At 48.7% G+C, this 25,107-nt stretch overlaps 1 protein-coding gene across 1 annotated transcript in view; it reads right to left on the bottom strand.

Moving 5' to 3' along the window:
• heatr4 (HEAT repeat containing 4) overlaps positions 1–25,107 on the bottom strand; it is a 264,817-nt gene continuing 239,710 nt past the window's right edge. The window contains exons 14-17 of the mRNA XM_072487079.1: positions 3,227–3,305; positions 2,313–2,478; positions 670–734; positions 1–205 (exon numbers count right to left, since the gene is read on the bottom strand). Of these exons, the coding sequence (XP_072343180.1) occupies positions 35–205; positions 670–734; positions 2,313–2,478; positions 3,227–3,305 (481 nt within the window). The 3' untranslated portion in view covers positions 1–34. The remainder of the gene's footprint in view (positions 206–669; positions 735–2,312; positions 2,479–3,226; positions 3,306–25,107) is intronic.

The following is a 25,107-nucleotide window of genomic DNA, read 5'->3' as shown; positions in this document are numbered from 1 at the left end:
TACTCAACGTCACTCTACGACTGTTCCATGCTTTCTAATTGGCTGGTGTGACACGATGCCTGCAACTGCCCTCCCTCAGAGCTCTGGAATATTGGAGTTCTTCCCCACTGACTGTTTGCCACTCCTCCCCGTTCCTGTGGCACCTGACGGACAAATTTTGCTCTGTCACCTGAGAGCCTGCTGGAGTGGAACTGTCCAGAACTGACTGCAAAAAAACAAGACACCAGAAGAGTTAAGTTAACGAGCTGGCTGAAATTCTGTTCCACATGGTGGAATAAAAGTGACAGATGGCGGGCCAATTTTGTACCACATGCCACCTTTTTTTTAAATTTAGAGTACCCAATTCATTTTTCCAATTAAGGGACAATTTAGCGCGGCCAATCCACCTAATCTGCACATCTTTGGGTTGTGGGGCGAAACCCACGCAAACACGGGGAGAATGTGCAAACTCCACACGGAGCCGGGATCGAACCTCGGCCCCATGAGGCAGCAGGGCTAACCCACTGCGCCACCGTGCTGCCCACCACACGCCACCTTTATGAGGAAGGGTTGTACGAAGAGTGATTTAGGGGAGGAGTGGTAAAGATGGTGCTGAAGAGTGCAGAGGAGCAGATTGAAACCTAAAAGGGGGTCAGTCACAGCCTGTGAATACTCCAAATGGGCTGTTACCTGGATTTCAGCCTCACACTCCTTAAGATCTTCAACCTTGTCTGGTGTTGAAGGGAAACTGGGAGCTGGAACAGAAAATGAAAGTCAATTGTGGCGTGGTCCCACCGTGAACCTTCTCATTAGAAAGAAAAGTTACAGCACATTACAGCCATTCGGACCATCTTGTCCATGCCAGCCTGAGGACTCCCAGGTGCCCTTTCTAATCCTACCTCCCTGCACCAGTCCATAGCCCTGTAGCTTAGTGCACTTAAGGTGCAGATCCACATACCTTTTAAAAAGAGTTTAGGGTCTCTGCCTCCACACCCAATTCGGGCTGTGAATTCCAGACTCCCACTACCCTCTGTATAAAAAAAAAAGTTCACCTTCTGCCACTTATCTTGCATCTATGTCCTCTGGTTCTAGAATTATCCACTAAGGGAAATAATTTCATCCTGTCCACTCTATCACTTCCTCTCAATTTTGTTCCAAGGAAAATAACTCAACCTGCCTAATCTCTCCTCATAGCAACACTTTTCCAGGCATGGTAACATTTTTGTACACCTCCTCTGCACTCTCTCCAGAACAATTATGTCCGTCCTGTAATGTGACCAGAATTGCACACAATACTCCAGTTGTGGCTTCACTAGTGTCTTATACAATTCCATCCTTACCGTAACTCTTCGAATGAAGGTGAGCATTCCATATGCTTTCTTTACAACCGTGTCTACTTGAACTGCTGCCTTTTGAGACCTGTGTACTTGTACGCCAAAATCTTACACTTCATTCCCTCCCATTTATTGTGTACCCCCTATTATTTGACCTCCCTAAATGCATGACCACTTGTGTGTTAAATTCCATCTGCCACTTTATTGCCCACGCCGCCAATCCATCTCTTATCATTCTGAAGATTGTAGCTATCCTCTACACTGTCCACCACTAGGCCAATCTTTGTGTCATCTGCAAATTTCCCAATCGTGCTCCCCACATTCATGTCCAAATCATTAATATATAACACAAACAGTAAGGGTCCCAACCCCCGATCCCTGTGAAACACCTTGAAATAACTTTCCAATTGCAAGGGCAGGCAGCCATCGACCATTACCCTTTGTTTCCTGTTAATAAGCCAACTTTTTATCCAGCCCGCCATTTTGCCCTGTATCCCCTGGACTTTCACTTTCTTGACCAATCTGCCGTGTGGGACTTGTCAGACGCCTTGCTAAAATCCATGTCCACAACATCCATTGCACTACCTCAAAAAATTCAATCAAATTTGTGAGGCAAGGTCTTGCTAATCATACTATTATTGATTGATGGTTTCCATTCAGTGGGTTGCCACTCTGCTCCCACACCACTACCTTGGCACTTAGTGTCAGTCTGGTTGTTGCTATGGATTTTACCCCATGATTTTCGAGGCTCAGCTTTTTAAACCTATTTATCTTCATTCCAATCCTGCCACTGACTCTGTGCATTTCCATGGTTGCTGGCTGACCTCCAAACCACCTACAAGGTGAGTCTGCTGACATATTAGGTAAGGTGGGATGTATTAAGACCAAACCCAATTTCACATGAGCCTTTTCAGCAGACATTTTTTCATAATTACATTTGGCCTTTTGGCAATCTGCCCCCATATCCCCATTAGCTTTGGATCAATTCCTCTTACACACCGGTCAAGCTCTTGTTCAGTTGCTCAATCCGTTCAGTCAGGGTCGCCAGATGCTCTGGTTGTTTCTGGAGATTAATACGTTCAAGCTGTTGAGTGACATTCATCTGCACCATCTCCAGCCTTAGCAGCTTCCAAATGACAATATCTTTCTGACAGAGCATCTTGATCTGTTAACAAAATAACCAGAAACATCTTGTAAAACCAGTTATTCATCAGGATGAGAGATGTCAGTGCTTTTCACTGCAAACACTCCCAGGGCAGGGGTTAAATGCTGAATAAAGCACCCTCTACTTTATTGGTTGAGAGTTAGAATTTGATAAGTTCAAGACCAACTGCAGTCTTGAATATAATCCAGGTGACATTTCACTGCAGTAGCATTTCCTACTTTACAACTTCAAAATTACTTAATTATAAAGCACGTTAGGATTTTCAGAGGTTATGAAAGGTGCTATATACAAACAACTTTTCAAATTTACTCTTGGGTGTAAATAAAAGGCACAGAGGCAGCAGTGATAGTTGTTTTGCTCATTAACACTTAATGCATTAATACTGCTGTCATCATGGAAGGTGGAAACCAGCTCAGAATGGATTTCATTTAAAGTATGTTATTTTGTTCTTGTTGAAGTTCTGGCCTGTTTCCTTTGTGAGTCGAGTGGGTGAAAATCATCGATTTGTGGAAAACTGTACTCGCTCCTGGGGAACAATTGAAAATTTCAGGATATGATTTTTGGGAAAGGATATCCAGGGATATGGAGTAAAGGTGGGTGAATGGATCATCCAATTCTTGACAGGACAGTGTCTCTGACCCACTGACCACTCGATCCCTGACAAGACCACCTGGTCTTAATTCCAGTGTGGTTGGTCACTGAATTTTGGTGTAGAGAGATGTAAAGAAGTCTATGCCTTTCCTTTTACCTGTTTTCTGATCTTTGGAAGCATCCCTTCTTCCACCTCACTGCTACCCCCTAGCTTCTCCAGTGCCAATCTCACATCTCTAGAAGATAGAAGTACAAAGCAGTTAGTATCTACAGACATTAGATTGAATGGAGCATATTCCCTTGCTTGCACTGATGGTGAAGTGGTCACAACAATTATGTCCTGCTCCATAACCAAATAGTGAGAAGCACTACATTACAGGCCAAAAGCAATGACGAATGTTGCACTGGTTCTTTGTACCACTGTTAAAAACAGTCAAAGGCAGACACTGGTATTCCAGACATAAAGACATCCGTTGGGCTGTAACACATGAGCTTCAGAGCAGTGTATTTGGGGAGGGTACCCCCCTACAATAGGCTGGGGGGCCCTTGCCCCCCCCAAGTTCCCAAATAAGATTTGCATAGCAATTGCCCAGGAAGTTTAAACATCTACTGGGCAGTCACCTGCAATAGGAACCATCTGGTAATGGAATTTAAAATCACAAACTTCAGATGGTTCCAACTACATTATATCAATAGTTATCCCAAAAAAAATTCAAACCACTCAGCTTCTGGGTAATATTTTACAGACCTACACCAGCCACCCATGGGGACATCCTCACCCTATGTCTCCACACTCACTCCTGTCCCTAATTCTAACCACTTACCTGACAAACCTACCTGTATTGCAGTTGGTGCCATAAAAAAAGGGGACATGGCCTCCTTGACTCTGAACAGCGCTCGACTGAAGGCTTTAGGAGCACACTGCACTGCAAAGTTCTCATCTGAAATGAGTCGGAAGGTCAGGCGAAGCAGGATCAAAAAGATTGCACGATAAAGAAATAGGAGCGGAGTGACAATCCGACTCGGACTATATATTTTATACACACAATCACATTGGTACAAACTGGGGACTCGTATGGTTGTGCTGCAGAAACAATCACAGGTGAAAAGGCATCACGGTGGTTAACATAACTGCTTCACAGTGCCAGGAACACAGGTTCAATTCAGGTCTTGGGTTTGCATATTCTCCCTGTGTCTGCATGGGTTTCCTCCCACAGTCCAAAAAATGTGCATGCTAGGTGGTTTGGCCTTGTTAAATTATCCCTTTGCGTCCAAAGATGTGTAGTTTAGTGCGCTTACAAGGATAGAGCGGGGGAGTGGGCAGGACGCTCTTTCAGAGGGTCAGTGCAGACTAGATGGGCCAAACGGACTTCTGCACTGTAGGGATTCTATGGTTCTCTGCTTATGATTCAAGAAAAAATCAGGTGAGAGCAATCTCACCCAAATGGGCACTGGAGTGGAATGTCAGCTGGTCTAAAATGATGAGGCGAGACTTCCAGTGGCGGAATCCTCAATTTCGACCTTTTAACTCCAGCAAATGGACACCAAAAATATCCACAACACTTCTTGCCTAACCTCCGCAAATTGCATCAACCAGCGATAGGAAGAAAAAAATTAGAAAGAACCAACCGCCCAGTAGAAAAGCCAGCACAAATGAGTGGAGGGAAACCTCAGCCTCTGAGCTGGCAGCCACACAAGGTGGAATGGAACCAGGAATGGCCGATTGCAGAGTTCTCAGCACAGCCTCAGGCTTCGCTAAGCCGCTTTGGCAGCGGCCCAGAGCCAGTGAGCCTCCATGGGCACTAACAAGTGCCAGGACAAAGAACAGAATCTGAGGTGGGTGAAAGGCGGGAGAGGGTACAAGTGGGATAGACATTCCATCCCACTTGTACCAAGACATTGGGGTAGACCTGCCCAAGCACCGGGCCTAATTTACCAGCGCCAAATCCACCCTGTAGAAAAATAAGGCGCGATTTGGCATGCTTTACCCAGCAAAGTTATGGGTCACACACCAGGGGTAAAGAGTATTATTTCGACACCACGGAGGAGGCCAACAAATTCATCCAGAATAATGGTCTGGGCAAGCAGTGACAGTGCACAAGGGCTAGATTGTGAGTTGCAAGAGCTGAGAGGTGGAGATGGCGCGGGCAATGGGGGAAGAGGAGGCAGACTGGGGTTCAAGAGGGGAGCTGCTACACTAGCGAGTAAGCTGGTGTATGGGAGTACAGTAAAGGAGGAAGCCGCAGCGTGCCTCCCGAGGGGGAGGTTGCGCCTGGCAGAACAAAGAACAAGAACAAAGAAAACTACAGCACAGGAACAGGCCCTTCGGCTCTCCCAGCCTGCGCCGATCCAGATCCTTTAAACCTGTCTTCTATTTTCCAAGGATCTACTTCCCTCTGTTCCCCGCCCGTTCATATATCTGTCTAGATGCATCTTAAATGATGCTATCGTGCCTGCCTCTACCACCTCCGCTGGCAATGTGTTCCAGGCACCCACCACCCTCTGCGCAAAAACCTTTCCACGCACATCTCCCTTAAACTTTCCCCTCTCACCTTGAAATCGTGACCCCTTGTAATTGACACCCCCACTCTTGAAAAAAGCTTGTTGCTATCCACCCTGTCCATACCCCTCATAATTTTGTACACCTCAATCAGGTCCCCCCCTCAACCTCCGTCTTTCCAACGAAAACAATCCTAATCTACTCAACCTTTCTTCATAGCTAGCACCCTCCATACCAGGCAACATCCTGGTGAACCTCCTCTGCACCCTCTCTAAAGCATCCACATCCTTCTGGTAATGTGGCGACCAGAACTGCACGCAGTATTCCAAATGTGGCCTAACCAAAGTCCTATACAACTGTAACATGACCTGCCGACTCTTGTACTCAATACCCCGTCCGATGAAGGCAAGCATGCTGTATGCCTTCTTGACCACTCTTATCGGCCTGCGTTGCCACCTTCAGGGTACAATGGACCTGAACTCCCAGATCTCTCTGTACATCAATTTTCCCCAGGACTCTTCCATTGAACGTATAGTCCGCTCTTGAATTGGATCTTCCAAAATGCATCACCTCGCATTTGCCTGGATTGAATTCCATCTGCCATTTCTCTGTCCAACTCTCCAATCTATGTATATTTTGCTGTATTCTCTGACAGTCCTCCTCGCTATCTGCAACTCCACCAATCTTAGTATCATCTGCAAACTTGCTATTCAGACCACCAGTACTTTCGTCCAGATCATTTATGTATATCACAAACAACAGTGGTCCGAGCACTGATCCCTGTGGAACACCACTAGTCACCTTTCTCCATTTTGAAACACTCCCTTCCACCACTACTCTGTCTCCTGTTGCCCAGCCAGTTCTTTATCCATCTAGCTAGTACACCCTGAACCCCATACGATTTCACTTTTTCCATCAACCCGCCATGGGAAACTATCAAATGCCTTACTGAAGTCCATGTATATGACATCTACAGCCTTTCCCTCATCAATTAACTTTGTCACTTCCTCAAAGAATTCTATTAGGTTTGTAAGACATGACCTTCCCTGCACAAAACCATGCTGCCTATCACTGATAAGTCTATTTTCTTCCAAATGTGAATAGATCCTATCCCTCAGGTCTCTGGCACAGAGTCTGTCCCTGTTGCCCAGAAGGGAAGGGGGGAGAGGAGTAGAGCATTAGTCATTGGAGACTCCATAGTTAGGGGGATAGATAGGAGATTCTGCGGGAACGAGAGAGACTCACGGTTGGTGTGTTGCCTCCCAGGTGCCAGGGTGCGTGATGTCTCGCACAAATTGATGGGGATGTAAGGCAGGAATTCCGGGAGTTAGGGTGGAAACTTAGATCTAGGACAAACAGAGTTAGTATCTCTGGGTTGTTACCCGTGCCACGTGATAGCCAGACGAGGAATAGGGAGAGAGAGGAGTTTAACAAGTGGCTACAGGGATGGTGCAGGAGGGAGGATTTCAGATTTCTGGATAATTGGGGCTCATTCTGGGGTCGGTGGGACCTCTACAAACGGGATGGTCTGCACCTGGATCAGAGGGGTACCAATATTCTGGGGGGGAAATTTGCTAATGCTCTTCGGGAGGGTTTAAACTAGTTCAGCAGGGGCTTGGGAACCTGAATTGTAGCTCCAGTATACAGGGGGTTGAGAGTAGTGAGGTCATGAGTAGGGTTTCAAAGTTGCAGGAGTGTACCGGCAGGCAGGAAGGTGGTTTAAAGTGTGTCTTCTCCAATGCCAGGAGCATCCGGAATAAGGTGGGTGAACTTGCGGCATGGGTTGGTACCTGGGACTTCGATGTTGTGGCCATTTCAGAGACATGGATAGAGCAGGGACAGGAATGGTTGTTGCAGGTGCCGGGATTTAGATATTTCAGTAAGCTCAGGGAAGGTGGTAAAAGAGGGGGAGGGGTGGCATTGTTAGTCAAAGACAGTATTACGGTGGCAGAAAGGACGTTTGATGAGGACTCGTCTACTGAGGTAGTATGGGCTGAGGTTAGAAACAGGAAAGGAGAGGTCACCCTGTTAGGGGTTTTCTATAGGCCTCCGAAAAGTTCCAGAGATGTAGAGGAGAGGATTGCAAAGATGATTCTGGATAGGAGTGAAAGCAACAGGGTAGTTGTTATGGGGGACTTTAACTTTCCAAATATTGACTGGAAACGCTATAGTTTGAGTACATTAGATGGGTCTGTTTTTGTCCAATGTGTGCAGGAGGGTTTCCTGACACAGTATGTAGATAGGCCAACGAGAGGCGAGGCGATATTGGATTTGGTACTGGGTAATGAACCAGGACAGGTGTTAGATTTGGAGGTAGGTGAGCACTTTGGTGATAGTGACCACAATTCGATTACGTTTACTTTAGTGATGGAAAGGGATAGGTATATACCGCAGGGCAAGAGTTATATCTGGGGGAAAGGCAATTATGATGCGATGAGGCAAGACTTAGGATACATCGGATGGAGAGGAAAACTGCAGGGGATGGGCACAATGGAAATGTGGAGCTTGTTCAAGGAACAGCTACTGCGTGTCCTTGATAAGTATGTACCTGTCAGGCAGGGAGGAAGTGGTCGAGTGAGGGAACCGTGGTTTACTAAAGCAGTCAAAACACTTGTCAAAAGGAAGAAGGAGACTTATGTAAAGATGAGACAGGAAGGTTCAGTTAGGGCGCCCGAGAGTTACAAGTTAGCTAGGAAGGACCTAAAGAGAGAGCTAGGAAAAGCCAGGAGGGGACATGAGAAGTCTTTGGCAGGTAGGATCAAGGATAACCCTAAAGCTTTCTATAGATATGTCAGGAATAAAAGAATGACTAGGGTAAGAGTAGGGCCAGTTAAGGACAGTAGTGGGAAGTTGTGCTTGGAGTCCGAGGAGATGGGAGAGGTGCTAAATGAATATTTTTCATCAGTATTCACACAGGAAAAAGACAATGTTGTCGAGGAGAATACTGAGATTCAGGCTACTGGACTAGAGGGGCTTGAGGTTCATAAGGAGGAGGTGTGAGCAATTCTGGAAAGTGTGAAAATAGATAAGTCCCCTGGGCCGGATGGGATTTATCCTAGGATTCTCTGGGAAGCTAGGGAGGAGATTGCTGAGCCTTTGGCCTTGATCGTTAAGTCATCTTTGTCTACAGGAATAGTGCCAGAAGACTGGAGGATAGAAAATGTTGTCCCCTTGTTCAAGAAGGGGTGTAGAGATAACCCCTGTAACTATAGACCAGTGAGCCTTACTTCTGTTGTGGGAAAAATCTTGGAAAGGTTTATAAGAGATAGGATGTATAATCATCTGGAAAGGAATAATTTGATTAGAAATAGTCAACACGGTTTTGTGAAGGGTAGGTCGTGCCTCACAAACCTTATTGAGTTCTTTGAGAAGGTGACCAAACAGGTGGATGAGGGTAAAGCAGTTGATGTGTATATGGATTTCAGTAAAGCGTTTGATAAGGTTCCCCATGGTAGGCTACTGCAGAAAATACGGAGGCATGGGATTCAGGGTGATTTAGCAGTTTGGATCAGAAATTGGCTAGCTGGAAGAAGACAAAGGGTGGTAGTTGATGGGAAATGTTCAGACTGGAGTCCAGTTACTAGTGGTGTACCACAAAGATCTGTTTTGGGGCCACTGCTGTTTGTCATTTTTATAAATGACCTGGAGGAGGGCGTAGAAGGATGGGTGAGTCAATTTGCAGATGGCACTAAAGTCGGTGGAGTTGTGGACAGTGCGGAAGGATGATACAAGTTACAGAGGGACATAGATAAGCTGCAGCACTGGGCTGAGAGGTGGCAAATGGAGTTTAATGCAGAAAAGTGTGAGGTGATTCATTTTGGAAGGAATAACAGGAAGACTGAGTACTGGGCTAATGGTATGATTCTTGGCAGTGTGGGTGAGCAGAGAGATCTCGGTGTCCATGTACATAGATCCCTGAAAGTTGCCACCCAGGTTGAGAGGGTTGTTAAGAAGGCGTACTGTGTGTTAGCTTTTATTGGTAGAGGGATTGAGGTTAGGAGCCATGAGGTCATGTTGCAGCTATACAACACTCTGGTGCGGCCGCATTTGGAGTATTGCGTGCAATTCTGGTCGCCTCATTATAGGAAGGATGTGGAAGCATTGGAAAGGGTGCAGAGGAGATTTACCAGAATGTTGCCTGGTATGGAGGGGAGATCTTATGAGGAAAGGCTGAGGGACTTGAGGCTGTTGTCGTTAGAGAGAAGAAGGTTAAGAGGTGACTTAATTGAGGCATACAAGATGATCAGAGGATTGGATAGGGTGGACAGTGAGAGCCTTTTTCCTCGGATGGTGATGTCTAGCACGAGGGGACATACCTTTAAATTGAGGGGAGATAGATATAAGACAGATGTCAGAGGTAGGTTCTTTACTCAGAGAGTCGTACGGGTGTGGAATGCCCTGCCTGCAACAGTAGTGGACTCGCCAACACTAAGGACATTCAAATGGTCATTGGATAGACATATGGACAATAAGGGAATAGTGTAGATGGGCTTTAGAGTGGTTTCACAGGTCGGCACAACATCGAGGGCCGAAGGGCCTGTACTGCGCTGTTATGTTCTATCTTCTCCAACAGTTTGCCTACCACTGACGTCAAGCTCACAGGTCTATAATTCCCTGGATTATCCCTGCTACCTTTTTGAAACAAAGGGACAACATTAGCAATTCTCCAGTCCTGCGGGACCTCACCCGTGCTCAAGGATGCTGCAAAGATATCTGTTAAGGCCCCAGCTATTTCGTCTCTCGCTTCCCTCAGCAACTTGGGATAGATCCCATCCGGACCTGGGGACTTGTCCACCTTAATGCCTTTTAGAATACTCAAAACGCCCCCCTTCCTTATGCCGACTTTTAAAAAAATATATATATTTTATTAAAGTTTTCAAACACAGTTTTTTCCCTTACAAATCAAAAAAAAAGGTAACACCATAACTGCAAAATAACATTGTCTAACTAACATGGTAAACTAACCAAATAACACGAAGTAATACTCCCCCCCCCCTCCCCCCTCCCCCCCCCTCCCCCCTCCCCCCCCCCTCCCCCCTCCCCCCCCCCCCTCCCCCGGGTTGCTGCTGCTGGTCATCTATCTTCCCCCTAACGTTCCGCTAGGTAGTCGAGGAATGGTTGCCACCGTCTGGTGAACCCTTGAGCCGATCCTCTCAGCGCAAACTTCATCTGCTCCAGTTTTATGAACCCCGCCATATCGTTTATCCAGGCCTCCAGTCCGGGGGGGTTTCGCTTCCTTCCACATGAGTAAAATCCTGCGCCGGGCTACTAGGGACGCAAAGGCCACGACATCGGCCTCTTTCGCCTCATGCACTCGCGGCTCATCCGCTACTCCAAATAGAGCTAACCCCCAGCCTGGTTTGACCCGGACCTTCACAACCTTCGAAATCACTCCCGTCACTCCCTTCCAATATCCCTCCAGTGCCGGACACAACCAAAACATATGTGTGTGGTTCGCCGGGCTTCCCCCGCACCTCCCACACTTGTCCTCCACTCCAAAGAACCTGCTCAATCTTGCTCCCGTTATGTGTGCTCTATGCAGCACCTTAAATTGGATCAGGCTAAGCCTGGCACACGAGGAAGAGGAATTTACCCTGCTTAGGGCATCAGCCCACAAACCCTCCTCGATCTCCTCCCCGAGCTCTTCTTCCCATTTTCCCTTCAGTTCGCCCACCAGCTCCTCCCCCTCTTTTCTCATCTCCCGGTATATCTCGGACACTTTGCCCTCCCCGACCCACACCCCCGAAAGCACCCTGTCCTGGATCCCTTGTGTCGGGAGCAGCAGAAATTCCCTCACCAGTTGTTTCGTGAACGCTCTCACCTGCATACATCTAAAGAAATTTCCCCGGGGCAGCTCATACTTTTCCTCAAGCGCTCCCAAGCTAGCAAACGTCCCGTCTATAAATAAATCTCCCACTCTCCTGATTCCTACCCGGTGCCAGCTCTGGAATCCTCCGTCCAGCCTCCCTGGGGCAAACCTATGGTTGTTCCTGATCGGGGACCACACTGAGGCTCCCATCACACCCCTCTGTCGCCTCCATTGCCCCCAGATACTTAATGTTACTGCCACCACTGGGTTCGTGGTAAATTGTTTTGGGGAGAGCGGTAGTGGCGCCGTCACCAGTGCTTTTAAACTCGTCCCTTTGCAGGACTTCATCTCCAACCTTTTCCACGCCGCTCCCTCTCCCTCTATCATCCATTTACGAATCATTGCCACGTTGGCGGCCCAGTAGTAGTCGCCCAAATTCGCAACGCCAGTCCCCCTCTGTCTCTGCTACGTTGTAGAAACCCCCTCCTTACCCTCGGGGCCTTCCCTGCCCACACGAAGCTCGTGATGCTCCTATCTATTTTTTTAAAGAAGGCCTTAGTGATCAGTATAGGGCGACATTGGAACACAAATAGGAACCTCGGGAGGACCATCATCTTAATTGCCTGCACTCTGCCCGCCAGTGACATCGGCTGCATGTCCCACCTTTTGAAATCCTCTTCCATTTGTTCCACCAACCGTGCCAGATTGAGTCTGTGTAAGTTTCCCCAGCTCCTGGCTATCTGAATCCCCAGGTATTGGAAGTTTCTTTCCACTCTCCTTAGCGGTAGGCCATCTATCCCTCTACTCTGGTCCCCAGGGTGTATCACAAAAAGCTCACTCTTTCCCATGTTAAGCCTATATCCCGAGAAATCTCCAAACTCCCTCAATATCTGCATGACCTCTGTCATCCCCCCCACTGGGTCCGTCACATACAGCAGTAGGTTATCCGCGTAGAGTGACACTCGGTGTTCTTCTCCCCCTCTAATCACCCCTCTCCATTTTCTGGAGTCTCTCAGCGCTATGGTCAGTGGTTCAATTGCCAGCGCGAACAGTAATGGGGACAGCGGGCATCCCTGTCTTGTTCCTCTGTGTAGTCGAAAATACTCCGACCTTTGCCGGCCTGTGACCACACTTGCCGTTGGGGCCCCATAGAGGAGTTTAACCCAGCTGACAAACCCGTCCCCTCCTTATGCCGACCGGACCTAGAGTATTTAAACATCCATCCCTAGCCTCAACATCCGTCATGTCCCTCCCCTTGGTGAATACCAATGCAAAGTACTCATTAAGAATCTCACCCATTTCCTCTGACTCCACGCATAAATTCCCTCTTTTGTCTTTGAGTGGGTCAATCCTTTCTCTAGTTACCCTCTTGCTCCTTATATACGAATAAAAGGCTTTGGGGTTTTCCTTAACCCTGTTAGCCAAAGATATTTCATAACCCCTTTTAGCCCTCTTTATTGCGCGTTTGAGATTTGTCCTACTTTCCCGATCTTATGTATGCTTCCTTTTTCATCTTAGCTAGTCTCACAATTCCCCCCGTCATCCATGGTTCCCTAATCTTGATATTTCTATCCCTCATTTTCACAGGGACATGTCTGTCCTGCACTCTAATCAACCTTTCCTTAAAAGACTCCTACATTTCAAATGTGGATTTATCCTTAAACAGCTGCTCCCAATCCACATTCCCTAGCTCCTGCCGAGTTTTGTTATACTTGGCCTTTCCCCAATTTAGCATTCTTTCTTTAGGACCACTCTCGTCTTTGTCCATGAGTATTCTAAAACCTACGGAATTGTGATCGCTATTCCCAAAGTAATCACCGACTGAAACTTCAACCACCTGGCTGGGATCATTCCCCAATACCAGGGCCAGTATGGCCTCTTCCCGAGTTGGACTATTTACATACTGCTCGAAAAAACTTTCCTGGATGCTCCTTACAAATTCTGCTCCATCTACGCCTCCAACACTACATGAGTCCCATTCAATGTTGAGGAAGTTAAAATCTCCCATCACGACCACCCTATTGCTCCTACATTTTTCTATAATCTGTCTACATGTTTGTACCTCTACTTCACGCTCGCTTTTGGGAGGCCTGTAGTAAAGTCCCAACAGTGTTACTGCACCCTTCCTATTTCTTAGCTCTATCCATATTGCCTCAGTGCTCGAATCCTCCATCGTGCCCTCCTTAATCACAGCTGTGATATTATCTCTGACCAGTAATGCAACTCCTCCACCCCTTTTACCTCCCTCTCTATCCCTCCTGAAGCATCTATACCCTGGGATATTTAGTTGCCAGTCTTGCCCTTCCCTCAACCAAGTCTCAGCAATACCGACATCATATTCCCAGGTACTAATCCAAGCCCTAAGTTCATCTGCCTTCCCTGCTACACTTCTCGCATTGAAACAAATGCACCTCAGACCACCTGTCCCTTTGCGTTCATCATCTCTTCCCTGTCTACTCTTCCCCTTAGTCACATTGAGTTTATTATCTAGTACTTTACTGGCTTTAGTTGCTGCCTCTTTACTGACCTCTAACTTCCTAATCTGGTTCCCATCCCCCTGCCACATTAGTTTAAAACCTCCCCAACAGTGTTAGCAAACGCACCCCCTAGGACATTGGTTCCAGTCCTGCCCAGATGTAGACATCCGATTTGTAATGGCCCCACCGCCCCCAGAACCGGTTCCAATATCCCAAAAATCTGAACCCCTCTCTCCTGCACCATCTCTCAAGCCACGTATTCATTCTGACTATTCTTGAATTTATACTCTGACTGTCTCGTGGCACTGGTAGCAATCCTGAGATTACTACCTTTGAGGTCCTACTTTTTAACTTCTCTCCTAACTCCCTAAATTCTGATTGTAGGACCTCATCCCGTTTTTTACCTATATCGTTGGTGCCTATATGCACCATGACAACTGGCTGTTTACCCTCCCCCTTCAGTATGTCCTGCAGCCGATCTGAGACATCCCTGACCCGTGCACCCGGGAGGCAACATACCATTCGGGAGTCTCGTTTTCGACCACAGAAATGCCTGTCTACTCCCCTTACGATTGAATCCCCTATGACTGTAGCCCTGAAAGTCTTTTTCCCGCCCTTCTGTGCAACAGAGCCAGCCACGGTGCCATGAGCCTGGCTACTACTGCCTTCCCCTGGTGAGTCATCTCCCCCAACAGTATCCAAAACGGTATACCTGTTTTGGAGGGAGATGACCGCAGGGGACACCTGCACTGCCTTCCTGCTCTTTCTCTGCCTTTTGGTCGCCCATTCCCTGTCTCCCTCACCAATCCTAATCTGTGGTGTGACCAACTCACTGAATGTGCTATCCACGACCTCCTCAGCATCGCGGATGCTCCAAAGTTAGTCCATCCGCAACTCCAGAGCCGTCATGCGGTCTAACCCATAACAGCCTCCCCGAACAGGCGCTGGAATGTGGCGACTAGGGGCTTTTCACAGTAACTTCATTTGAAGCCTACTTGTGACAATAAGCGATTTTCATTTCATTTCATTTCATAACAGGAGCTGCAGCTGGACACACCTCCCGCACATGAAGGAGTCAGGGGCATCGTCCGCGTCCCTGAACTCTCACATTGAGTACGAGGAGCATAACATGGGTCTGGGATCCTCTGCCATTTTTACACTTTACCGTAACTGATTACAAATATAATATCAAATAATGAATAAGTGAAAGGAATAAAGATTTTACTTACCAATCACAATACTTACCAATACACGAAGTGTTAAATTTCTCCCAGCTACTGCTAATTGGAGCACTTTCCTTACCAGCCAATCAGGTCACTGCTTTGCTGTGATGTCACTTTTCAAGGTACGGTTTTAAAGAGGAAAACCTACCTTCGAGACAGACCCCTGGCCACTGCTCCCGCCGAAAATCTGAAGGCCGCTTCTCCGGCAGCTATGTCCCCGCCGCTCTCCTCGCGCTCTTTTATCCTGTGTCCCCGCCGCTCTCCTCGCGCTCTTTTATCCTGTGTCCCCGCCGCTCTCCTCGCGCTCTTTTATCCTGTGTCCCCGCCGCTTTCCTCGCGCTTTTATCCTGTGCCCCACCGCTCTCCTCGCGCTTTTATCCTGTGTCCCTGCCGCTCTCCTTGCGCTCTTTCACAGAGTCTCCGCCGCTCTCCTCGCGCTCTTTCACTGAGTTTCCGCCGCTCTCCTCGCGCTCTTTCACTGAGTCCCCGCCGCTCTCCTTGTGCTCTTTCACTGCAGGCTGTGATGTCACAGTTCAACTTCTTTCCACTTCTACCTGCCCTCGAGTCTCCCTCTTGATCTTTACTCGGCTGGGATCCTTACAGTGATTGTCTTTATTTTTTTGGTTAGAGGAGGAGGTAGGGAGAGAAACACTGAAGAAGTGTTTCAGGTTTAACTGTCGCTTGACAACTGCTCCTCCACAAACCACCTTCAAGATACGGTGACCGCAATGTACTGATGCAAATGTTCCCCGCAACAGCCAATCAGCAGCTCCGCTCTACTGCCCTCAGCTGGATGCTTGCCTTGACTTGAGCAGGTAGGGAGGGAAAGACTGAAGAAGTGTTTCAGGTTTAACTGTCACTTGACAACAGCTTCTCCACAAACCACCTTCAAGATACAGTGACCGCAATGTACTGATGCAAATGTTCCCCGCAACAGCCAATCAGCATATCCGCTCTACTGCCCTCTGCTGGATTCTTGCCTTGACTTGAACACCCAGATTGTCTTGCTCAGGTACACTTTCTGGATGCAGTGACCGCAATGCACTGATGCAAATTTTCCCCGCAACAACCAATCAGCATCTCCTCTCTACTGCCCTCTGCTGGGTGCTTGCCTTGACTTGAAAACCTACAGTGTCTTGCTCAGGTATGCTTTCTGGATGCAGTGATCGCAATGCACTGCTGCAAATTTTCCCCACACAGCCAATCAGCAGCTCCGTTTTACTGCCCTCTGCTGGCAGTACGTAATGACCAACGGGACCCTGGAAGGGGTCCCGGTAGTTCTGGTAAATAGGGACGATGCAGTGTTTGTCAAGAAAACGATGGCCAAAATGCAGGACTTGGACACTCACCAATTAATCATGTTGGGTGATTTCAACTGTGTACAGAACCTGACATTGGACAGATTGTTAGGTGCACCCTGCGCACGATCTTTAGTTGTGTTAGGCTCAGCCCTGCGCATGTGGAGGTGAAGTTTGCCCTGTGCAGTGCTTCGATCCAGAGTCTTCCCCCTCTCTCCCTGCCGAGTTCTTCATCCCATTTATTCTTTGCCTCGTCCAGGGGTGAGCGCACCTCTTCTAACAGTTGGCCATACATGTCCGCGCAGTTCCCTTCCCTTAGGACGCCAGTGTCTTTCTAATAGTGAATATTCAGGTATCTGGGGTACGTCATAGTTTCCTTGGAGGAAATTTGTGACTTCTATGAACCTCCGATCATTCCCTCTCGGAAGCTGAAACTCCATGAGTTTCCCCAGGGTCGCTACTCTACTTCGTGTACATGTCCCTAACCATCAGTGTCCCCTCGACTTGTCTCCACCTCTTGAAGGAGGCATCCATTGTTGCAGGAGTGAACCGGTGATTATTGCAGATTGGGGCCATTTTGGTTAGTCTGAAGTGGTGCCTCATTTGATTCCACGTTCGGAGAGCGGGGGGGATGCGAGTGCGATTGTGGCTCACACTTGGAGGGATGTACCTGTACAGGAACTTTCCTCTATCCTCACCCACCCCATTCTCTTGGCCCATCCCCGTACTCTTTCTGCGGTGGCCGCACAGTGATAGAATTGTTCATTGATCTGTTCTAGCACTGCAACTAGCTTGCCGCTCCTGTCTTTTATCTGGGTTATTTTCCTCATGGTTGCCTGTTTTCTCAGTTGGTGGTAGGGTAGAAGGTGGCTGACTTTGTCTCCATGCTCATAAAATGTCAACTGTGTCTGGCGGAGCTGGTGCACTGCTTCCCCAGTGGAGATCAGGCCAAAGTCCATTTGTAGCTTCTCTCTCTTCGTCAGTAGTTCCACGGTCGGGGCCGTGGAGTACTGCCGATCCACCTCCAGTATGGAGTCGATCAGCTGTTCCCTGGCCGTCCTCTCCTTCATGTCTTTGCGTGCTTTGTATGCAATAATTTCCACTCTTATCACCGCCTTCAGTGCCTGCCAGAACGTGGAGGGTGAGACCTCTCTATTCTGGTTGTTAGTAACGTACCTGTTTATAGCTTGTGATATCTCTTCACAGAATGCCTCGTCAGCAAGGAGGGCCGTGTCCAGCCTCCATGAAGGAGGGGGGGGGGGGGCGTTATGTCCAGCTTATCTTCATGTATGCGTGGTCGGAAATTACGATTGTGCGGTCATCTGCCCCTACTATCCTGGAAGCACGCTGTCCACACTATGAAAAAGTCGATCCTGGTGTAGACCCTGTGTACCTGAGAGAAGAATAACTCCTTCTCCCCTGGGTGCGTGAAACTTCATGGGTCAACTGCCTTCATCTGCTCCATGAGGTTGTTCAACTCTCTCGCCATGTTTGATAGTTTCCCTGATTTGGGGCAGGATCTGTCCGTCCATGGTTCTGTATGCAGTTATAGTTCCCCCTGAGTCTATGTCAGGGATTTCTGCCATGATTTTCTTCATGAATTCCACATCATCCCAGTTGGGCGCGTACACATTTATGAGAGCACAGTAAGAAGTCTTACAACACCAGGTTAAAGTCTAACAGGATTATTTGGAATCACAAGCTTTCGGAGCGTAGCTCCTTCATCAGGTGAGTGAAAACGTAAGTAACACAAACACAGCATATATAGACAAAGCCAATGATGCAAGATGATACTTTCAATGCGGGTCTTTGCAGGTAATTAAGTCTTTACAGGTCCAGACGGTGCGACTGGAGAGACGGATAATCACATGGGGATAATTGCAGGTTAAAGAGGTGTGAATTGTCTCAAGCCAAGACAGTTGGTGGGATTTTGCAAGCGCAGGCCAGATGGTGAGGGTTAAATGTAGTGAGACATGAACCCAAGGTTCCGGTTGGGGCCATACTCATGCGTGCGGAACTTGGCTATCATTTCTGCTCACTCATACGGCATGCTTGCCTTCATTGGCCGGGGCATTGAGTATAAGAATTGGCAAATCATGTTGCAGCTGTAGTTAGGCCACACTTGGAGTATAGTGTTCAATTCTGGTCGCCAGAAGGCTGTGGAGGCTTTAGAGAGGGTGCAGAAGAGATTTACCAGAATGTTGCCTGGTATGGAGAGCATTAGCTATGAGGAGCGGTTGAATAAACTCGGTTTGTTCTCACTGGAACGACGGAGGTTGAGGGGCGACCTGTTGGAGGTCTATAAAATTATGAGGGGCATAGACAGAGTGGATAGTCAGAGGCTTTTCCCCAGGGTAGAAGGGTCAATTACTAGGGGGCATAGGTTTAAGGTGCGAGGGGCAAGGTTTAGAGTAGATGTATGAGGCAAGTTTTTTTTACACAGAGGGTAGTGGGTGCCTGGAACTCGCTACCGGAGGAGGTGGTGGAAGCAGGGACGATAGTGACATTTAAGGGGCATCTTGACAAATACATGAATAGGATGGGAATAGAGGGATACGGACCCAGGAAGTGTAGAAGATTGTAGTTTAGTCGGGTAGCATGGTCAGCACGGGCTTGGAGGGCCGAAGGGCCTGTTCCTGTGCTGTACTTTTCTTTGTTCTTTGTTCTTTGCTCGGCGATTCTGTGCTGTCGTGCGAACTGAAGGCCACCTTGGAGAACGCTTACCCGGAGATCAGAGGCTGAATGCCCTTGACTGCTGAAGTGTTCCCCGACTGGAAGGGAACATTCCTGCCTGGTGATTGTCGTGCGATGTCAGTTCCTCTGTTGTCGCAGCATTTGCATGGTCTCACCAATGTACCACGCCTCGGGACATCCTTTCCTGCAGCGTATGAGATAGACAGCGTTGGCCAAGTCGCATGAGTATGTACCGCGCACCTGGTGGTGGGGATGTGGTCATGACCAACAACTGCCAATCTCCAGGCGCAATTCTACAACTCATCCGCTTCATCCTGGATCACATCTTCACCTTCGACAACAAGGTCTTCATCCAGACACACAGAGCAGCCATGGTAACCAAATTTGCACCTCAATACGCCAACACCTTAATGCACAACTTCAAACAAGACCTCTTCACCACACAGGACCTTCAACCAACGCTAGATCGATGACATTAATAAGTTCCATCCCACCATCAGACTCACCATGGACTACTCTCCAAAATCAGTTTCATTCTTGGACACAAGCATCTCCATCAAGGACGGTCACTTCAGCACTTTGCTTTACCGCAAGCCAATGGATAACCTCACGATGCTCCACTTCTCCAGCTTCCACCCTAAGTACATTAAAGAAGCCATCCCCTATGGACAAGCCCTCCGTATACAGAGTATCTGCTCAGATGAGGAGGAACGTAACAGACATCTACAGACGCTGAAAGATGTCCTCGTCAGAACCGGATATGGCGCTTGACTGATTGATCGACAGTTCCAACATGCCATAACAAAAACCCGCACCCACCTCCTCAGAAGACAAACATGGGACACAACCAACAGAATACCCTTCGTCGTCCAGTACTTCCCCAGAGCGGAGAATCTACAACACCTCCTTCAGAGCCTTGAACACGTCATCGATGACGACGAACATCTTGCCAAGGTCATCCCCACACCCCCACCACTTGCCTTCAAACAACCGTGCAACCTCAAACAGACCATTGTTTGCTGCAAACTACTCAGCCTTCAGAACAGTGACCACGACACCACACAACCCTGTCATGGCAATCTCTGCAAGACGTGCCAGATCATCGATATGGATACCACCATCACACATGAGAACACCACCCACCAGGTACGCTGTACATACTCGTGCGACTCAGCCAAGGTCTACTTTATATGCTGCAGGAAAGAATGTCCTAAGGCGTGATACATTGGTGAGACCATGCAGACACTGCGACAACGGATGAACGGATATTGTGCGGCAATCACCAGGTAGGAATGTTCCCTTCCAGTCGGGGAACACTTCAGCAGTCAAGGGCATTCAGCCTCTGATGTTTGGGTAAGCGTTCTCCAAGGTGGCCTTCAGGACGCGTGACAACGCAGAATCGCCGAGCAGAAACTTATAGCCAAGTTCCGCACACATGAGTATGGATTCAACTGGGATCTTGGATTCATGTCTCATTACACTTAACCCTCACCATCTGGCCTGGGCTAGCGAAATCCCACCAACTGTCCTGGCTTGAGACAATTCACACCTCTTTAACCTGTGATTATCCCTCCATCCGGTCCCACCATCTGGACCTGCAAAGACTTAATTATCTGCAAAGATTAAAATTAAAAGTATCATCTTGCATCATTGGCTTTGTCTATATATGCTGTGTTTATGTAACCTCTTCACTCACCTCATGGAGCAGCTATGCTCCGAAAGCTCGAGATTCCAAATAAACCTGTTGGACTTTAACCTTTAAGACTTGCCCATCCCAGTCCAACGCCGACATATCCACATCATGTTTACGAGGACCATTGGTGCCCCTTCCAGGACACTACTAACCATGACATACTGTCCCCCTGGATCCATGGCCATCCTTATCACCGTGAAGGCGGCCCTGTTGGTGAGCAGTGTGGCTACCCCCCTATCACAATTGGTAAGTCTGCAGCACTCAGCTCTTTCTTCCCCACAGACGGTCCTTCTCTCTCAGATGTGTCTCTTGGAGCAAGACAACATCGGTCCTCAGATGTTTCAGATGGACGAAGGCTCTGGATCTTTTTACTGCACTGTTAAGTCCACTGACATTCCACGTGACTATCCTGATGGAGAGTTCAGTCCGTCCACCCCCCCCCCCCCCCTCCCCCTCCCTTGCAGGGTTAACCATACTTACCTTGTGGATGTGCCCCTGCACGCTCGGGTTCCCTTTGTCCAGGGGGCCACAGAAGATGGCCGTTGTCGCCATGTTCGCCAGGTGGACGAGCCCCTGCACTCGAGACGGGCCCGTCCACTCCAGGGTTCCCCTTTATCCAGGGGTCATCAAAGATGGCCGTTGTCGCCATGTTTGCCATGTGTACGGGCACCTGAACTCTGGGGTTTCCGTTTGTTAGGAGGGGGGCCATCGACGATGGCCGTTCTTGGTGTACTTATTTCTGTTGTTGCCATCTGCGCCCCATTATAGCTAGCCTTCTACCCACTCCCCCTTCCCCTCCTATCTCCGAGCTCACCTCCTTGGCTTGTCTACCCCCCTTTTCCCATCTTACCCATGCCCCTGTGGGCCTCCCCTCCCCTTTCTCCCTCTATATTTCCCCCTTCCTTCTCCCCCCTTCTGCCAGGTACTCTCTCCCCCCCGGGAGCTGTGCCACGATTCCCCCTTCTCTGGTACTTCCCTGCGCTAGCTCGCTCGTTAGTGTGGTGACCCACCCCCAACCCTGGGAGTGATCTTTTTTTATAAATATATATTTTATTCAAATTTTTCGGCCAAACAAAACAGTACAAAGGTTTTCCTTTTTACAACAATAAAACAATATAAATAACAGTGGCCGTTTTAACAAATAAATAAATAATATATAAACTAAATGGCAACTGCCATAACAAAAATAATAACTCTCCAAAAATAAAATCAAACAATCCAATATACATAACCTAGTACAAATATCTATACAAAAACATCCCTGAGGACCCACCCGAGCCCTCCCCCCGGGTTGCTGCTGTTACCTTCCCATTTCATAGAATCATAGAATCATAGAAGTTTACAGCATGGAAACAGGCCCTTCGGCCCAACCAGTCCATGCCGCCCAGTTTTTACCATTAAGCTAGTCCCAGTTGCCCGCACTTGGCCCATAACCCTCTATACCCATCTTACCCATGTAACCATCTAAATGCTTTTTGAAAGACACAATTGTACCCGCCTCTACTACTACCTCTGGCAGCCCATTCCAGACACTCACTACCCTCTGAGTGAAGAAATTGCCCCTCTGGGCCCTTCTGAATCTCTCCCCTCTCACCTTAAACCTATGCCCTCTAGTTTTAGACTCCCCTACCTTTGGGAAAAGATGTTGACTATCTATTTCCTTTATCGTTCTGCGAGGTAGTCAATGAACGGTTGCCACCGCCTGGTGAACCCTTGAGCCGAACCCCTTAGCGCAAACTTTATCCGTTCTAGTTTTATAAACCCTGCCATGTCATTTATCCAGGTCTCCACGCCCAGGGGTTTGGCTTCCTTCCACATAAGCAATATCCTTCGCCGGGCTACTAGGGACGCAAAGGCCAAGACATCAGCCTCTTTCGCCTCCTGCAACCCCGAATATCGCCAACCCCCAGCCTGGCTCGACCCGGACCCCCACCACCTTCGAAAGCACCTTTGCCATCCCCACCCAGAACCCCTGCAGTGCCGGACATGACCAAAACATGTGGGTGTGGTTTGCTGGGCTTCTCGAGCATCTCCCACACCTATCCTCTACCCCGAAAAATTTACTGAGCCTTGCTCCGGTCATATGCGCCCTGTGTAAAACCTTGAATTGTATCAGGCTTAGCCTGGCGCAAGAGGACGACGAGTTTACCCTACGTAGGGCATCAGCCCACAGCCCCTCCTCAATCTCTTCCCCCAGCTCTTCTTCCCATTTCCCCTTCAGCTCATCCACCATGATCTCCCCCTCGTCCCTCATTTCCCTGTATATATCCGACACCCTACCATCCCCCACCCATGTCCCTGAGACCACTCTATCTTGAATCTCCTGCGTCGGGAGCTGCGGGAATTCCCTCACCTGCTGCCTCGCAAAAGCCCCCAGTTGCATGTATCGAAATTCATTCCCTTGGGGCAACCCATATTTTTCTGTCAGCGCTCCCAGACTCGCAAACGTCCCGTCTACGAACAGATCTCTCAGTTGCACAACCCCAACCTCTCTGCCATGCTCCAAATCCCCCATCAATTCTCCCCGGGACAAACCTATGGTTATTTCTTATCGGGGACCGCACCGAGGCTCCCGCCCTTCCCCTATGTCGTCTCCACTGCCCCCAAATTTTTAGTGTTGCCACCACCACTGGGCTTGTGGTGTATTTCTTCGGGGAGAACGGCACTGTCACCATTGCTTGTAGGCTGGTTCCTTTGCAGGACACCATCTCCAATCTCTTCCACGCCACTCCCTCCCCTTCTCCCATCCACTTATACACCATTGAGATATTGGCGGCCCAGTAGTATTCACTTAGGCTCGGTAGTGCCAGCCCCCCCCCCCATCCCTGCTACGCTGCAAGAACCCCCTCCTCACTCTCGGGGTCTTCCCGGCCCACACAAAACTCATGACACTTTTCTCAATTTTCTTGAAAAAAGCCTTCGTGACCATCACCGGAAGGCACTGAAACACAAAAAGGAATCTCGGGAGGACTACCATTTTGACCGCCTGCACCCTACCCACCAGTGACAGGGGCACCATATCCCATCTCTTAAAATCCTCCTCCATCTGTTCCACCAATCTTGTTAAATTAAGCCTATGTAAGGTTCCCCAACTCATCCAGGACTGGAAGGAGGCCGGCAGCAGCCAAGGTACTTAAAGATTTTATGGAGCAGATGGGAGGTGTAGACCCGTGGAGATTTAGCAGACCTCGGAGTAAGGAGTTCTCGTTTTTCTCCTATGTCCATAAAGTCTACTCGCGAATAGACTTTTTTGTGCTGGGAAGGGCGTTGATCCCGAAGGTGAGGGGAACGGAGTATACGGCTATAGCCATTTCGGATCACGCTCCACACTGGGTAGACTTGGAGATAGGGGAGGAAACAGGAGGGCGCCCACCCTGGAGAATGGACATGGGACTAATGGCAGATGAGGGGGGTGTGTCTAAGGGTGAGGGGGTGCATTGAAAAGTACTTGGAACTCAATGATAATGGGGAGGTCCAGGTGGGAGTGGTCTGGGAGGCGTTGAAGGCGGTGGTTAGAGGGGAGCTGATATCAATAAGGGCACATAAAGGGAAGCAGGAGAGTAAGGAACGGGAGCGGTTGCTGCAAGAACTTTTGAGGGTGGACAGACAATATGCGGAAGCACCGGAGGAGGGACTATACAGGGAAAGGCAAAGGCTACATGTAGAATTTGACTTGCTGACTACGGGCACTGCAGAGGCACAATGGAGGAAGGCACAGGGTGTACAGTACGAATATGGGGAGAAGGCGAGCAGGTTGCTGGCACACCAATTGAGGAAAAGGGGAGCAGCGAGGGAAATAGGGGGGAGTGAGGGATGAGGAAGGAGAGATGGAGCGGGAAGCGGAGAGAGTGAATGGAGTGTTCAAGACATTTTATAAAAAATTATATGAAGCTCAACCCCCGGATGGGAGGGAGAGAATGATGGGCTTCTTGGATCGGCTGGAATTTCCCAAGGTGGAAGAGCAGGAAAGGGTGGGACTGGGAGCACAGATCGAGGTAGAAGAAGTGGTGAAAGGAATTAGTAGCATGCAGGCGGGAAAGGCCCCGGGATCGGATGGATTCCCAGTCGAATTCTATAGAAAATATGTGGACTTGCTCGCCCCGGTATTGACGAGGACCTTTAATGAGGCAAAGGAAAGGGGACAACTGCCCCCGACTATGTCTGAAGCAACGATATCGCTTCTCTTAAAGAAGGAAAAGGACTCGCTACAATGCGGGTCCTATAGACCTATTTCCCTCCTAAATGTAGATGCCAAGATCCTGGCCAAGGTAATGGCAATGAGAATAGAGGAATGTGTCCCGGGGGTGGTCCACGAGGACCAAACTGGGTTTGTGAAGGGGAGAC

Source organism: Scyliorhinus torazame, chromosome 2 (assembly GCF_047496885.1).
Source record: "Scyliorhinus torazame isolate Kashiwa2021f chromosome 2, sScyTor2.1, whole genome shotgun sequence".
NCBI lineage: Eukaryota > Metazoa > Chordata > Chondrichthyes > Carcharhiniformes > Scyliorhinidae > Scyliorhinus > Scyliorhinus torazame.
This window is presented reverse-complemented; position numbering and strand designations above follow the sequence as displayed.